The sequence below is a fragment of the Vulpes vulpes genome, chromosome 1, assembly GCF_048418805.1.
Source record: "Vulpes vulpes isolate BD-2025 chromosome 1, VulVul3, whole genome shotgun sequence".
Taxonomy (NCBI): domain Eukaryota; kingdom Metazoa; phylum Chordata; class Mammalia; order Carnivora; family Canidae; genus Vulpes; species Vulpes vulpes.
This window is the reverse complement of record NC_132780.1, coordinates 65755477-65771358: the sequence shown is the minus strand read 5'-3', so window position 1 is coordinate 65771358 and position 15882 is coordinate 65755477. Positions and strand designations below refer to the sequence as shown.

Here is a 15882-nt window from a genome sequence, read left to right as displayed (position 1 = left end):
AGCAAGTTCCCTGCTGGCAAAGCATCCAAGAGGCTCCCCAGGATTGCCATACCTTCTCCTGAGAGGACTGGCCCAGTGACTGGGTTTAGGCGGGACCGTACAGGCCCCTTCCTGGTGGGGTGACCTCCCTGGTTACCCGGGAGGCATCATGGACAACGGGGGGAATACAGATCCTGACTGTGGTGAGGGCGGGACTCAGCGCCTTCCCGGGTCGCCGAGGTGGAGCAGACCTGGGACGTGGAGATCGCGTGGGCTCTGGCCCCGCAGGGAACAGTGCGCTACTGCAGGTGTCCAGGCTGCCCCCCACCCCTGCACGGCCGTGATGCGTGGCTGGCAGCCCCCAAGCGCATCTCCCCTGGCTTAGGGGTCCTGGAGGGTCCCCGCCGGGTCCCTGTGGGCTGCAGACCATTATCATGCAGCTCAGGCCGGAGGCTGGCTCTGCCCCTGGTGTGGGGCCACGCGGAGCACAAGCTCGGCCTGGGAAGCATGCGTTCACCAGGAGGGTGGGGGCGCCAGGGGCTGAGGGACCCACCTGTTCCCAGGGGGGCTGATGCTCTAGGCGGTGCAGCATCCTGAGCACGATCTGGGCATCTGCGTCTGCATACACTGGACTCACACAGGGCTAGGGCTGGAGTGCACCCCACCTGTGCCCAGAGGAGGGGCGTGAGTGCTACAACAACGATGATGGGCTCCCTTGACACCATCACCCTTCACCAGAAACCCCAGCTGCTGCAGGGCTGGGCTTAATCCCTGGGTAGCTCTGTGCAGGTGGATGTGTCTGAAGTTTACAGTCATGCTAGCATGTTAACAACCAAGGAGTTGGCTGATGAACCTCCTCCAAAAAAAAAAAAAAAAAGAAAAGAAAAGAAAAGAAAGAAAGAAAACCAGCAAAAATTTGGTAAACGTGGCAATTTGGTCAAAAATGAGCATCAGGGATTTGGATTCATAATTAGTTGCTTTAGCAACTTATTTCCCTGGAGGAATTTAACTTTTTTCCTACTATTATTTTCATTTCCAATTCATTCCTTGCTCCTGCCTCGTGTACCTTGAAATTGCTTTTGAGAAGTAAAAAAAAAAAAAAAAAATTCAGGCGAGGGTTAGTTTGGACGCTCTAAATATGCAAACTGTTTTCAGTGTCTCTTGTTGCCTTCATCTTTACTCACCACTTAGCAATGTATGTTTTATTCTTAAAAAGAAAATTTTTTTAAAATAAAAACCAGATAGAATGCCATTTTTCTCAGACATAATCAGACCCGAGCCTGTACTTTTCCCTGAAATATTTCTGTGTGGATACCCACCTGCGTGCATGTACTAAGACGTTTCACTACAAGGTGGGGTCTACACACATGTACTTTCTAATCACACTTATTTTACGATATTACACAAGATTTTGCCTGTAAAGTATTGCACCAAGGATGTGTTATTGGAAGGTTTGATCTAAATTTTCACTATTGCAAAAAAAAAAGGCAGAAAAGAAAATGAATTAACTGAACTATTGAGAAATGCTAAAACCAAGAAAGGAAATGTTTCTAAAGAACTCTGAAAAAAAACATTCACAGAACATTGTGTCATTCCCTCGTGATTCTCCAAAATGACCGTTACACAGAAACTCGCCAATTAAGAAATGCTCATTTTTGACCAAATTATCTCCTTCAAACAAATTGCCATGCTAGCGGGGTCCCTTCCAGGCACACTGCCTGATGGACAGATTGTCATCTCCTGGGTCGCCCAGAGCAGTCGGTAGCGGTTATTACCTATCATGTGAACACTCCTGACTGTCCCTGAACGCCACACCAGGCAGGTGGCTATGAAACAGTCCTCTTCTCTCTGGTGGTCTCGTATTTCTGTCTGTGGTGTTGCTGCCTGTGGCTCCTTGCTGGGGTGGCCCTCTCAGTGGGCCAGGAGGGTGGGAGGAGCCAGAGGGGAGGAAGGAGGGAAGGTGGGAAGGTGGACAGTTATCCTAGGAGCCAGGGAGGAAGGCAGGTGCTAAGGAGCTGGACCCCAGGAGTGCCCGAGGGACATGGGAGGTGACCGTGGGGCTGGGTCTGAGCCTCCTACCGTGAGGCCACAGGGCAACCACTATGCATCTCAGGCATCTCCCTCCACCTTCCATTTCCCTCAAGGATTTGGAAAACTTATTTTGAGCTGGACATGTTAGTTTCTCATGATTTAAATATGAAAAACCCAGGAGATGTCAAAGATCTGGTGTTCCACACTGTCTAGGCCCTCATACCCCCTGGGAGAGTTTCACAGGGTCAGAAAGGTCTCGGGTTAGTCCACTGTGCTTTGCAAGCTTTGGTAAAAAATGTTTAGAAACACTTTTTTATGTTTGGACTAGAGCATCTGTAATTTGAGGAAGTGTGCACATCATGAATTTATAAGCCACCACAGATAACCTGTGCTTTCTCTCTATTCTCATTTTCTCTTGTAAATAAGTTTGCCAGTTGATGACACTTTCTTAGAGTGATTTTGATCTTTTCCTGAAAAATTATATTGAAACTTTCATGAGTATTTGGATTTTAATAGTGTCTTTTTTCTTTCCCCCCTTAGCCCCTAGAGCTAATGCTGAAAGCGCCTCTAATAGACAGGTGAGTATTATCGTCTGTATTTTAGCATTAATAATTTACCAGTTTAATCATAGGCAATGACAGCTTAGGGTCCTGTAGATTTGGAAAGTGCCTTCCCAAAAAGGAAACCATCCAGGCGAGGCAACATAACATACACATACCCCCATGAGGCTAAAAATAGCCTCAAAATTCCATCAAAATCATCAACTTGTGAAGTCAACTTAAAGATTTTGTCTTTTTTTTTTCTATTTGAAATTTCAATCATTTTTGATATTTTTAGAAAAAATTCAAAACTGGTTGTTTTGTGGAAATTTTTTTTTTTTTTTTTTTTTTTACAAACGATTATCCAGGGTTTTGCAATTTATTTCTTATCATTTGTTAAGGAGATTGCAGGGACAGGAGACCCTCTGGGCATTCAGGTGAATGTTCTCTTTTCATCTGGGGATCTTAATGAGACATACCTTCTGCTCCAAAAGGGATTTTCAGTTTCCCGCCTGTGTGTGTTTACAAACATATTTCTGTGTTTCTGACTCCTGTGTCTCTGCAGGTGCAATTAAAGCAGATAATTGTGCTGGCTCTCCCCAGCACCCCATGCACACCTGTCCAAAGTCTAGAATATTTTCCAGAGGATCAACAGGTGTGGATGCATTTCTCCCTCCCTCAAAGCCAAGGCAGAATCCTCCCTCCTTATGACGACTCGCCAATTTGTAATTTATTTGGTCTTCCCTGTTTGATGTTGGTTGACATTTCCTAAGGCAAGCCCTGCATTTGTTGTGGGTTTTAAGTGGAGACCTCCAGTGCACACCTTCAATGTAACTCAAAACCATTTCATTAAGAAAGCCATGTGATATGGTTTTCTTTGTTTAGCAAGTGTTTAGGGTTTTAGCTTCTTAAGTCCTACCACAAATCACTTATGCTTTAGAACAGAGCTGGCCTGAAAGCCGTTAGCGCAGGTCAGGTGCCTGCAGTAGTGACAACTGCCACACATGCACTGCTCTCCACTGCGAATAAACTCTGCTCAAGATGCTAGCCTCCCTCCGGCTCTTTCCCAGAAAACGGAGCCAGAGCAGCTTCTCCAGCTCTTTTTATGGTGTTCGGATAGGGACTGACTTCCCAGCCATTGATGTAAACTGTGACCCTTGGATTAAGTCCCCGGCCAAGGCCAGCTGTGGCTTGCACATGATAAAATGACTGAAGGCCATAGATGTTTCTTTGAAGAATAAACAATAGGACCGAGCACCAGGATCTTTCACTATATGAATAACCAGACAGGAAACGTTGGATAAAGGGGAACTGGGATGATACCAGAGCCAGTACTGGATCAGACAGTGAGTGGAGCTTTCTGATGATCTCACGTCCCTGGTGGGCCTCCGTGCCCCCACACCGACGTGGATGTGGGCTAGGATGTCAGCCCCGTCTCCTCCAACAGTTTTTTTTTTTTTTTAAGATTTTATGTATTTATTTGATAGAAGTGAGAGACAGAGAGCACAGGAGCAGGGGAGCAGCGGAGGGGGATGGAGAACCAGGCTCCCCACCAAGCAGGCTCCCTGATGCAAGACCCGATCCCAGGACCCGGGATCATGACCTGAGCCAAAGGCAGACGCTCAACCACTGAGCCACCCAGGCACCCCTCCTGCAACAGTTCTGACACGCTTCCAGAACCGAGGAATCCGCTGATGGCTTATCTTTAACCACAACAAATCAAAACAGAACTTCCCATTAGCTCCAAGCAGGAGATACGCTCCTTTCTCTTCCAACTACCTACTAGTATTTTTATTGTGGGGAGGAAAACCAGCCCAGAAGCCTTCTAAGTATTTAAGTTTAATTATTTTAAATGATGAAGCAGATGCATGGATCAATTCATATCGGTACCCTTGATCAATTGGTACCCTTGGAAAATTAGATCTAGAAGATGGTAGATCGCTTTTCCTTTTCTTTGCAAATTGCTTTCAACTGGCAGCCAGGGTGCAGAATTCCTGTAATTAGCAAATAAACTTTTCTTTTTTTTTTTTTTTTTTTTTTTTTTTGCAAATAAACTTTTCAAGTTGCATTTCTTCCTGGGGAGATAAACTTGTAAATGGAAAGGATGAGAAGAAAAATTAAAAATCAATGATGCCTTTATTAAACTTGAAGCATAAGTTAGATTATTAAAATTATCTTGTATAACATCCAAGGTGACAAGAGACTGCATGGAACATTTAATGTACTGAATCGAGATATTTAAAGCAAATGTTAAGTTTCTCAGCCAGTAGGTCTTTCTGATATTCCTAATCACTGAGAGGGAGGGAAGTGTTGGAATTTAATGTTTGCATTGTATTTTTATTGATCCTTATGCCCAAAAATATCAAACCAGCACTCTTTCTTTTTGCATTAAAAAAATATATATATTGGTTTTGCCATGTATCAACAGGTCGACTATGTCATCCCTAGAAGGCAAGCCTTAGTCTTCACAGATGAGGAGGGATGTCCAATGATGCTTTTCCTAATGATGTCTCCGTTTCTTTTTTTCAGCCAAGGAAGCAAGGATAGTGGCTCACACATCCCAGGCGGTTCCTAGACATGTGGGAGACTCCCTCACCAAAAAGCAATTAAAAACAAAAACAAACACATAGTATTTGCACTTTGTACTTTAAATGTAAATTCACTTTGTAGAAATGAGATATTTAAACAGACTGCTTTAATCTGTGAAATGGAAGGGCTGGTTTCAGAAAACTAATCACATACAATGTATGTGTCCTCTTTTGACCTTGGAAATCTGTACTTGGTGGAGATGTATTTTGAATGGCTTTGAGCTTAATTTCTTTATCCTACACATGTTGACATAGTAGAAATCTTAGCCTCAGGCACGCGGTCCCCGCCCTGTGCCTTCCTCCCCGCCCCGGGCGCTCACTCCTAGTCAAGCCACGTTCGCTTCCTTTGAGATCGGCTGTGCCCACAGCATTTTTGAATCTACGCCGGAAGCTTCCCTAGAAGTTTGCAACCTGCTGCTGTCCTCATCATGCAGCTAACAAGTGCATGGGTTTGTTTGTTTCTTGGAATTTTGTGTTTGTTTGTTTAGTTTTGCTGTGCAGAGATCCCGTTCATGCGATGAGTCACGCAACCACTAAAGCAATCTGATCATTCCAGGTAGCGCCCTGGTAGAAAAGACAATTTTTTCAACCTCTCTTTGGTGTGCTGCTTTTCGTTTTGAAGCTTCTGTTTGAGCTTTGCCTGAGGCTCGGATTAATCACGCAGTAAATACTAGAGGATTGCCCCTGCTGTCCAGAAGCAGCGTAAACAGGCCCATTGTTCAGAGAAGTAGATTTAGTCAGAGCGTGACCCCGCCAGCGCTTGTTAGCCCTGCGTCTTCTCTTACACGTGTCCACTAGCCATCCCACCCCGGGCCACTCTGGGGCTTATTGCAATGTAAAATTACCACCTGAACAAATTTGGGGTGTCCTCATTAGAGAAGGCTCAGCCAGCACAAATCAGCCATGTGCTGGATGCTGAACAAGTGCCTGCAGGTCCCCAGCTTCCTTCTTTCCTGGTGGCCTCAGGAAATTCACCCGAGTGGCACTTGAGAGAGCAGGATCAGGCACTGAATGTCCACAGTGTGAGCCTCAGGACTGGCCCGCAGCTACAACCAGCGGACCCCAGCAAGCGTCCCCTGGCTCGATGGAGCCATTTGGAGGACGGTCCGAGGGCTGTGTGGGCCAAGCGGCGATGCTATTTCAGCTCCAACTTTTGGTTGGAAAAACAATCTTCACGGCCCCAAATCCCCCAACACACGTCATGTAAAATGATCTCTGTGCGTCTGCATGAAGATATTTTATGAGGCTTCTTACTTATTTAAACCGTACGGAAGTAAAACCCGAAACTTGGGAGCCACAGAACCAGCTTAAGTGTGTGTCATCATTGTTTAAGAAACAGTTAAGATCCTAAATTTATTAGATAACCCTTTATATTTCTGAACTTCGAATTTAATCATTTTTTTTCTTAGATTCAAATAAAATATGCTATCAAAAACCCTGCTTACTGTTTTCTTTCCGGCAAACAGCCATCTCTAATTGCTGAATCCTAACGCTGTCTCGGTCCAGGAGGCAAAGGCAGCAGTTCTGGGCTGCAGTGAATGAATCCTGGCTCTGCCCCTCCAGCGCTGTGACTTTGGACAAGTTACTTAAACTTTTTGTGCTTTAGTTTCCTGCTCCATAAAACAGGGAGGGTGGCGGAATGCACCTCCGGGTGAAGATCGTGCAAGTGGGACTGTGCCCTGCTCCTGGCCTGGCACAAAGGATATAGTGTTTGGCCCCATCACGGGAAGCAGTCACTCACTCGCGAAGACCTGAGCGAGGGCTGCCGAATACACCTCATGCTGCCAGATGCTGTGGCAGGCTACAGAAGGAACAAAGAAGGTTCTTATTTTGATTAAAGCTATTGCTGTTCACTAAGCCCCAAACTAGAAACCTGAGGCCAGCTCTCCTTTTCTTTCCAGTCCCAATGTCCCGTCCCAGGCTGGGCTCCCAAACATTTTAGTTGGGCTGTTGCTGTGGCTTTTTAAGCACTCATGCTTCCTTTAGAATTCTCTACTGCCTTCTGCTAAGATTTTCGCTCTTGCACAGTTTACTCTCTACTCAGAAAAGAGTGATCTTTGTAAAACTCAATCTTAGCAAGTTAGTCGTGCAGGAAAGACCATACTGGGAATGGAGTAGGGAAACCCAGTTCGTAGGGTTGCTCGTAGATGGAGTGGGCCCTGGACAGAGTTCTGGAGCAGGGAGGAGAGGGTGAGGGGTTCAAGTTGCTGAAGGAGCTCCAATAAGGAGGGGTGAGCAGGAGAGTCCAGGTGAGCATGGAAGGTAGTGAGCCAGGGTGCATGCCCTGGAGCAGATGGTTCCTGCTGCAAAGCGTGAAGATTTCAAATCTAAAACAGAAATCTCTTTTCCTTTACATACCAAGTGAGGTCATTTTTAGTGATAGATGCCTCCCTCCCCTACTCTGCTCATGTTTAAAAAGGGTCTCCTGCATCCTTGTCAAAAACTTCCAAGTTAGGGATTTTTTAGAAGTATACTGAGCAACTCACAAATCATGCCCATAAATGTTATATCTGGAATGTTTTAAAGTTATCAAAGTGAAAGTCATCAGCTTTTTTTGAATCAGTGCACAGAAATGACTGACATAATCATGAACTGCCAAGGGGACAGAGACATCACACAAGCGACAAAGCTGCCCCAGAAAGTAAGAATGCATGCGGCACTAAAGTCAGGGCCTTATGATGATGATGGTGATGGTGGTGATGATGGTGATGGTGGTGATGATGGTGGTGATGGTGGTGATGGTGATGGTGATGATGATGATGGTGATGCTGATGACGATGGTGATGATGGTGATGGTGATGATAGTGATGATGGTGATGGCAATGATAGGGATGGTGATGATGATGATGATGGTTTTCTCCCTAATCGTATAATACTACATGGATCAAAACTGTAAAAAGCCTTTTTGACTAATTAGATATTTAGCCAGTTTTGGTATTTCTTCATTCTAAAAAGTTATTTTAGCCTTCTTTTACTAAAATGCTGTCAATAAGCCACTCTAAAATTCATGGCTTAGAACAGCCCTTGTTTATTCTTGTTCATATTGCTTTGTGTTGGCTGGGGTTGGCAGTCTAGTCTGGGCTCAGCTTGACACTCCTTTGTGCCTCACACTAGATGCAGGTGTGCCCCATTCCCTCACTCTCTGTGGCCCAGTAGGCAATCAGGGGCATGTTCCTGCATGGCTATGGTTGAAGCCCAATAAGCCCAATAAGCACAATCACATTCAAGCCTTAGTTTATGACCTGTCTGCTCATGTCTACTAGCCAGAGTCCATCACATGGCTCAGAACAAATCACAGGGCAGGAAGAGGCATGCTGCCCACCAGGAGGCCAAGGCAGGGTGTGGATATGAAACCTTATTTATGGTAGGGAAGACCTGCCACCTGGACTGTAGTCTCACACACAAGTGTCTCCTGAACCTCTTGTTAGCAATGCTCAACATTCAGTGGTGCAGCTGAGCAGATACAGAAGGGAATGCATGTCAGTGTGCAGAGTAGGAGCACAGACATGCTGGAAAAACAAAACTGAAGGCATCACCATTTACTGACAATGTGACCTGTTTGGTATAAAACAGGCATTTAATTGATGGCATTATGAACTCAAACTTACGTGTCAGGACTCTTCTGTACCAAGTGATTCTGAATCTCCCCCCTTAGGAAAGTATGAAGAACAGGGAAACTTGAATCTGAAACCCTGAACAACACATATCAGGGTAAAAAGGCCAGGTCATTCCTACAGAAAGAAATTCCCTCAGGATGGAAATATGGGAATTTTATGTTTGGGAACTGACTTCATTTATAAGAAACAGGGACTAGAAAGCCAAGCATATGAGCCAGTTTCCTCCCATCAGAGCCAAAAGACTGCACATAGGCCAGGTTGATGCCATTTGAGAGTGAGGCTTGCTCCTGTATATTGCCTGAGGGTTCCTACGTCTTTGCACAGGCCACCAGACATGACAGAGGGCGGGGGGACAGGCAAAGGGTTGTGCCCACTGAATGTGGCACATTTTATACCTCACAGCTTCCCTGAGCCCAGCCAATAGGCTTCCAATAAATGTCATTGCCGCCGACACATGTCATCTACATCCCTAGCTTTAGCTTTAGCTGCATATTTGCCGCCAGGGACAAAGCAGGACTTCTATTGAGAAGGCCGAGGGGAAAGCAGTTACTGGCAGGCAGCGATGTTTGCCACAGCCACCCTCTGATATTTAATGGTACACTCATAATAATTTTTATTCCATCTTATATATTTTATGTGAAATAAATACCTTCTTTTCTCTGGACGTCTGGAGGTTAAGTACTGATAAAGTTGACAACTTAATTCAATTCATGTGTGTTTCCTAGCAGAAAGGTTTTATACATCTTGTTATTAATTTTTTAACTTCAGGACAAATATTTTGTTTCCTTGAATTAAAGTGGAAATTATGCTCTGAATATATTGTTTCTTTGTTGAAAAAGATGGAATTTTTATATTCCTCACCAGCCTGTTTTTATATCGCCTTTTCAATTAACTGTGGCTACCGTAGTTAAGAGGAAAGGTGGCTTTTTATTGCTTCTTAGGATCTTGTAAGTGTGCCTTGGGGTAAGACGCTGACTGTTTTAGTTTAAAGGCACATATTCATGATTCTCTGAGTGTTATAATAGAAGACCTCAGTTTTTATTACTTAAAATATGGTGAGTCTTTTACTTTTTCATCGAAGAGAATGGTCTTTCTAATTTGGTTAGTAATTTTATTAACTGAGCCTTGTTATAATAAAAGAAACATATTTCTAAAAAGTAAGATATCATAAATAATTTAAATGTGTTTTAAGATGGGGTTGGGATTTGGTTTGGTAGTGGGTTTTTATTTTAATGGTGAAAGAAATAGCACTTAGGGGACTAGGAGGACGTGTATGGTGACGAGCACGGCATCATATACAGAATTGCTGAACCACTGTATTGTACGCCTGAAAGTAATACGACACTGCATGTTATTACACTTGAATAAAAAAAAAAATTAAGGAAACAGCATTTCTGAGCTGAGCTGTTGGTCCCGCTCTGATCAGAGCCAGGCAGGTGTAAGCTGGAGGGCCATGTGCACAACAAGAGTGACTCCCTCAATGTTGCATCTAAACAAAAGCTGCTGACAGCGACTTCCAGATGTTCTGATGCTGGGCTACGTACTCGCTGAGGCTTCCGCTGAACTCCTCCAGTTGGGGAAAGAGGAATAAAATAGAAGCAGAACATCCCAGTCGCAGCATTTAGACCTGCAGTGGACAGCAGTTCTTGCATGCCACCACTTAACTGGAGCAAACCAGGAGGGCTGCAGCCCCTCGACGGAGCCCTTCCTGAACATGCCACTTACTTTGCATCAGGTCCCCCACGCAGAGCCTGTACTCAGACATTCACCATTCCTCAAAGCACATAATAATCACATGAAAGAGGCGCTCGAAAACTATTTAGATGGTTGAAGATGACCCCGTTATTCCATGAACATTTTAAGTAGGAAATGTAAGACTATGTCCTCCATTTCATCCCCATCTGTCTACATTTAGTGTAGTTATTTTTTATTTTTCCAAATATATTTGCCCGGAAAGTGTATCTATTGAGTGAAATATTTAGAAATAAATTATAACCTGTCATTTATTATGATTATCAGGATATATTGCAGAGAAAGGAAAATAGTGATAACAGAAGATGGGACACATTGATGGGGAAGCTTCTCAGCGAGGAGCTAATGTCGCAGCCCCACGAGAGGGGGTAGGGGGAGTCTTCCTGCCTCACCACCATTCACGTTGGGCATGCCGCAGTGTCACAGATTCACATCCCACAGTGTCATTCCGAACTCACAACAGCTCTCCATATTTGTCAGTCACTTTGATCATTCTTTCACCAAATTTTGAACAATCTTACCCTTTTTTTGCATTTCTAGAAGTTGCTTTTTTTGTCTCCATTGCTTGCAATGTGTTGCTGGGGCTCAGCTGAAATTCGCTAGAGACTCACAAGGGCTGTTGAGGATTCCTTATGTGGAAGACCTGTTATGAATCCATTCTTCCTTTAAGTCTGAGAATCCCCAGGCCAAATGTGTCTGTAAGGATACACTTCTAACAGCAGACATCACACTTTTAGCAAACACCAATTATGTCATTAAATTAGGTCATGATTAGGTCACCATTTCAAACAGTTAGATTTACCAAAGAATTGTCTGTATTTCAGTTCTCACATCAAATAAATAACTCCTTCATAATCAAATCCATATATTTTCTTCCCCACAAATTTATTTTCATTATCTTCAGGTGTCTCTTCGTAGTTAACATCAACTTTTTCCTTTGGTTTTTGTATTTTTCATATGCTTACTCTGACACAGAAATGCCATTTGATAAATTTGCAGCGGGCATGCTATTTTTCATGTTCTTTGGTCTTTCATGCTTGAAAAAAAAAAAGGTAGGAGAACTTATCTTTCCGTTAAATGCTAAATACACCCATGTTTTGCAGAGCCGGCTTCTTTGGAGACCGGGGCACGGGGCTGTATCCCATCTTGTTGATGAAATGCACATTGAGGATTAAAAGCAAAACCATTCATGTAAATAGAACTTCGAAAGGAGGAGCTTTTAGCGATCCCAGATGGCTACCTTTAGGGTGCAGAAAAGCCCCGTAGATTAATATCCTCTGGCAGAGAGCCCAAGGTATTCTTATTTGATTATAAATTGGGTGCATTTTCAATCAACCAAAGACAGACCCCCGCCTGCTGATCAGGAGGCGGACCCCAGTTCCAGGAGCTCTGGGCACCTCCTCCAGGCACCATTCCCAGGGCTTAAGGCCAACGTTCCCAGGTGCGTACCAAGGACACCGGCTGTGCTCCTGGCCCGTCTTTTTTCTTTGCAGTTACAGAATTTTCTTCGGAAACACTTCTCACACAGCAATGTGGCACAGGTCACATTCACATGTGCTGAAAGCCAATCAGGGATTGATTCCATTTTCAAAGAGAAAATGCTAAAAATTGTGGGCAGTCCTTCCTGCAGGTGGGCAGTTGATCTGGGGAGCACAGGGTGTGACCCCGTGGAATGCTCTAGTGGTCTGTGAGCTTGGACAGGTATTTATCCTCCCTGGACTTCAGAACCCCCTGGAAAATGAGAACATTTATGTCTGTCTCTTGGGTTACAGATAAGCAGTTTCCAGCCCCTGCTTCTTACAGCCGCCCCCCCCCCCCCCGCCACCCTCCTCCTTGCGGGAACACTCCCGAGGATCCCACATCGGGCTACCCCCACACCATCTCCCCTAGTGTGGTGCCTGCATCATCCTGGGCTCCCACCTCCCTCCACTGTTTCAGCTCCTGGCTCCCACTTTCACTCTCTAGCCACCCCGGTTCCACGGTGAGTCCGTCCTCCCTGAGGCATAGCGGAGGCAGCTCTTGCCCGTCTCCATCCTGATCCATGCACCCCACGTCCAGGGTTCCTGGAAACACTCCTGCAGTGCCCTGAACCTATCTACAGATTCACCCCATCCTCAGCCACTGTGGCCTTAACGGTCCCCCCTCTATGCCTCGTCCTTAGAATCGCCTCTTTGCGAATGTCCTGGGCTCCTCGACAGTGCTCTGCCTTTGTCAGGACTCCACCTGGAGTGAAGCCAGGTACCGGGGTCCTCCACGTTGTTTCCACCCGTGTGGCAGAGCATGGCTGGGGAACGACTACAATTGTGCTGATCCGTCCCGTCGTTGGATAACACTGGATGCTCTGTCCCGACTATGCCTCTTCATTGACTCCAGGGTGATGCCACGTCTTTTATGGGCCACTAGCCACTCTCTTCACATTCCCCTCTGCTCCCCGGCTCCCAGCTCCCACCCTACACACCTGCAGCCGGTCAGCTCTCACCTTGGGGCTGCAGGCACAGTCCCTCCATGGTCCCCCTCATCACACAGATCTCCGGGCCTACATCTTTCCCTCCTTCCCCAGGGTTCGCTGGAGAGGATGTGCCCTTTCCTCTTCTTTTAGTGGGTGACACACTTTGTGCATGCAAATCCCTTCCCTCCACTGACCCTTCTGACCCCTCCACCTCTGATCCTGTCCTCTACCCGTCCCCTGCACTAAGCATTCAGTCAGGGTTTCCACTATAGGTTTTGAAGGGACACCTATAGTGTCCCTATCCATGTGTCAGAATCCATGACAAGTTCTCCATATGGAGCATTTGGTTGTGATCTCGTCAGGACTGGAGAAGTTATAGGTGAACAAGGAGGGCAGGTGACTTTGGGTCAGATTCTGTGAGAAAGTGAATACCGGGTGGAGGAGGCGGTGAATGTGTTTGCACTGGCAGCCCTGATGGACACGAGGGACAGGCAGGAATGTTGGAGAGGCCAGAGGAGCTAAGAGGGTCCTGTGCAGACAGTGCAGGGTGACCGTGTGGAGAGAGCCAGTGTCTGTCATTCCTGGAGACTTTTTCTCATCCACTTGTCCATCCGACCCTCACTGGCCTTTGCAGGGATGTAGCATCTGCATCACAGACCAGCTCCTCGTCCCCATGACATGCACATGCAGCTAGGTAACATCGATGAAAAATTAAAGGAGAAACCAACATACATTTCCAAATTAATAGCAGATTTCAGCAGAATGAGGAAATCTGAACCACAGCAGAGATGAATTTCTCTTTGTTAAGTTTTACGTATTAAGACTTTAAACAAAACTTAATTCCATAATATTTTTTTATTTTATTCCCTGTAACAATAGATCCTTTGAAGATTTGGCTGATAGAACACATTTTACTCACTTACTTAGCAAACTCATTCATGGTGAAGGAAATAGCCAAGTGTTCACTTCTTTTCTTTTTTTTTTTTTCTTTTTTTTTTTTTGGTGGTTGTTGAAAGATTCTGGTGTGTTACAGTTAAAAAAAAAAATCTTAAAATGGAAGCAGAAGTTTCTGTATAACACAGTTTTATGACAGAAAAACCATTGGAGGCTTTGCAAAGGCCTCAGAGCAGCCCGGTGACCATGCAGCTGATGCTCTCAGCACCAAGACGTGTGGACCCCGCCACATGGTCTGTGTCTGTGACCTTGTGTGACCTTGCCCCAGTCATTCCTCTGCTGCTATTGAAACCAGTGCCAGTACCCACACCTGCTGCGCACCTGCCTTTCGGATGCTCTCAGACCACAGTGAACTTGCAGCGCGGCCGGCCGTGGGGACACTGAGACCGCGCGTGGGGCCCGTGGCTTCCATGGCTCACACGGCGAGGCCAGGCTGCTGAACCTGAACTCGGGTGCAGTGTGTCTGACAGGAAGTTCTCGGGGGAAGTGGTGGCACTGAGAGCCTGTCTCAGCTCCCTGGGCAGAGGGCAGGGGACAGACATGGCTGCCGGCCCTGAGGGCGGGGTCCCAAGGCCACGGTCGCTGCCAGGCCTGCAGGGGAGCTGTGGCCGTGCTGCCCTCTCTCTGCCCTTCGCTGGACCTGACCCAGGGCTTCCCCCAGGGCTGCTCCCTCCCGCGACCCCAGGGCCACCCCAGCCTGGCCTCCATCTCTCCTTCCCTGAGGAGGATGGAGGACACACCACTCCATGTCAGCCAGCGACCCCCCTTGGAGGAGGACCCGGCACCTCGCAAACTCTCCAGCCCCACCACCCAGTGGCCCCCAGCCCTCCTCCCGCCTCCACCTCCCGCCCCAGCTCAGCCACCGAGGTGCACCTGCCGACTCGGCCCGGGCTTCATGCAACAGGCGCTGATGCATCATTTCACTCAACCACAGGCCTTACGACTACCATAGAATCAGAGATCAAAAAGATTTTTGGGCTTAATTAGAAAACTCTTCTGAAAGAAAGAATTTTTCTTGTGTAAGCCACTCCCTCAGCCTTGACCTATCCCCGTTTCCCACGGGTCCCTCCTATGTTTCCAGTCCCTGGACTATGTTTGAACGGTTGTCACTTATCCTTATTTTCTAATAAAGTGAAACGTGCCTCTTGGTGAAACTCCTGTTGCATCACTATATTTACTGTTTTTCTGAACCTGAGGAATACTGCGTGTCCCACCTGGTCTCGTCTCCTGGAAGTGTGTACAGACGGGGGCATCGCCACACGGGAGGGGTTTGGGTGGAAGCAGAGAGTGTGAGAATGACCGGGTTTCCAAGAAGACAGGAGCACCTGCTCCCAGGGCATCCACAAGCCATGATGAGGCCCCGCGTGCACATCATCTCTGTGTCCTCGGTTCCCAGGCCCCATGGCCAGGATCACAAGCCTGGCTGCCTCCCCTGCTGCTCAGCCTTAAACTGCAGGTCAAGGTCCACCTTCAGAGAAGCTCTCCACGTAGCAGGCTGCGTGTAGCCAGGCATCTGGCGTGGGGGATGTCCGTCACTGTGGGGTCGAGTTGAGTGGAACCGTCTGTCCCTAGTAAAATGGGAAGATCGCAATAGTATCATCTCATTATGGATTCCTAACAGTGTGTTCCTTTTCTCCCCTCTGGAGACAGTAATCAGGCTCAGGGTTTCACATTCTTATTGTTCTAAGAAATTTCCTTCAATGTAATGCCATTGGGTTTCCAAAATACCTCTAACCAACGGCAACCAATTGAACATCAGGCTGAGCCATCCCAAAGCGCTGTACTCCGGAGGGTTCTATCAAAAGCTGCCCAGTATTATGGGATCACAAGAGAAAATGGTTAAAAGACAATGAGTTCCATATTTCTGTGCCCTGGAATTCCTTAAAACATGCAAATGTGGAATGAGTGCTCATTGACAGCTGTAATTGTTTTAAATGTAACTTTGTTTTTGGTTAACATCAATCATACATGTA

The 15882-nt window shown here is 46.3% G+C and overlaps 1 protein-coding gene across 3 annotated transcripts in view; it reads left to right on the top strand.

Moving 5' to 3' along the window:
- SMOC2 (SPARC related modular calcium binding 2) overlaps positions 1–6572 on the top strand; it is a 160911-nt gene extending 154339 nt beyond the window's left edge. For all 3 annotated transcript variants that reach the window (XM_072765897.1, XM_072765889.1, XM_072765909.1), the window contains exons 12-13: positions 2551–2588; positions 5079–6572. In XM_072765897.1, coding sequence (XP_072621998.1) covers positions 2551–2588; positions 5079–5096 — 56 coding nt within the window. In that variant the 3' untranslated portion in view covers positions 5097–6572. The remainder of the gene's footprint in view (positions 1–2550; positions 2589–5078) is intronic.
- Positions 6573–15882: the final 9310 nt, after the last annotated feature.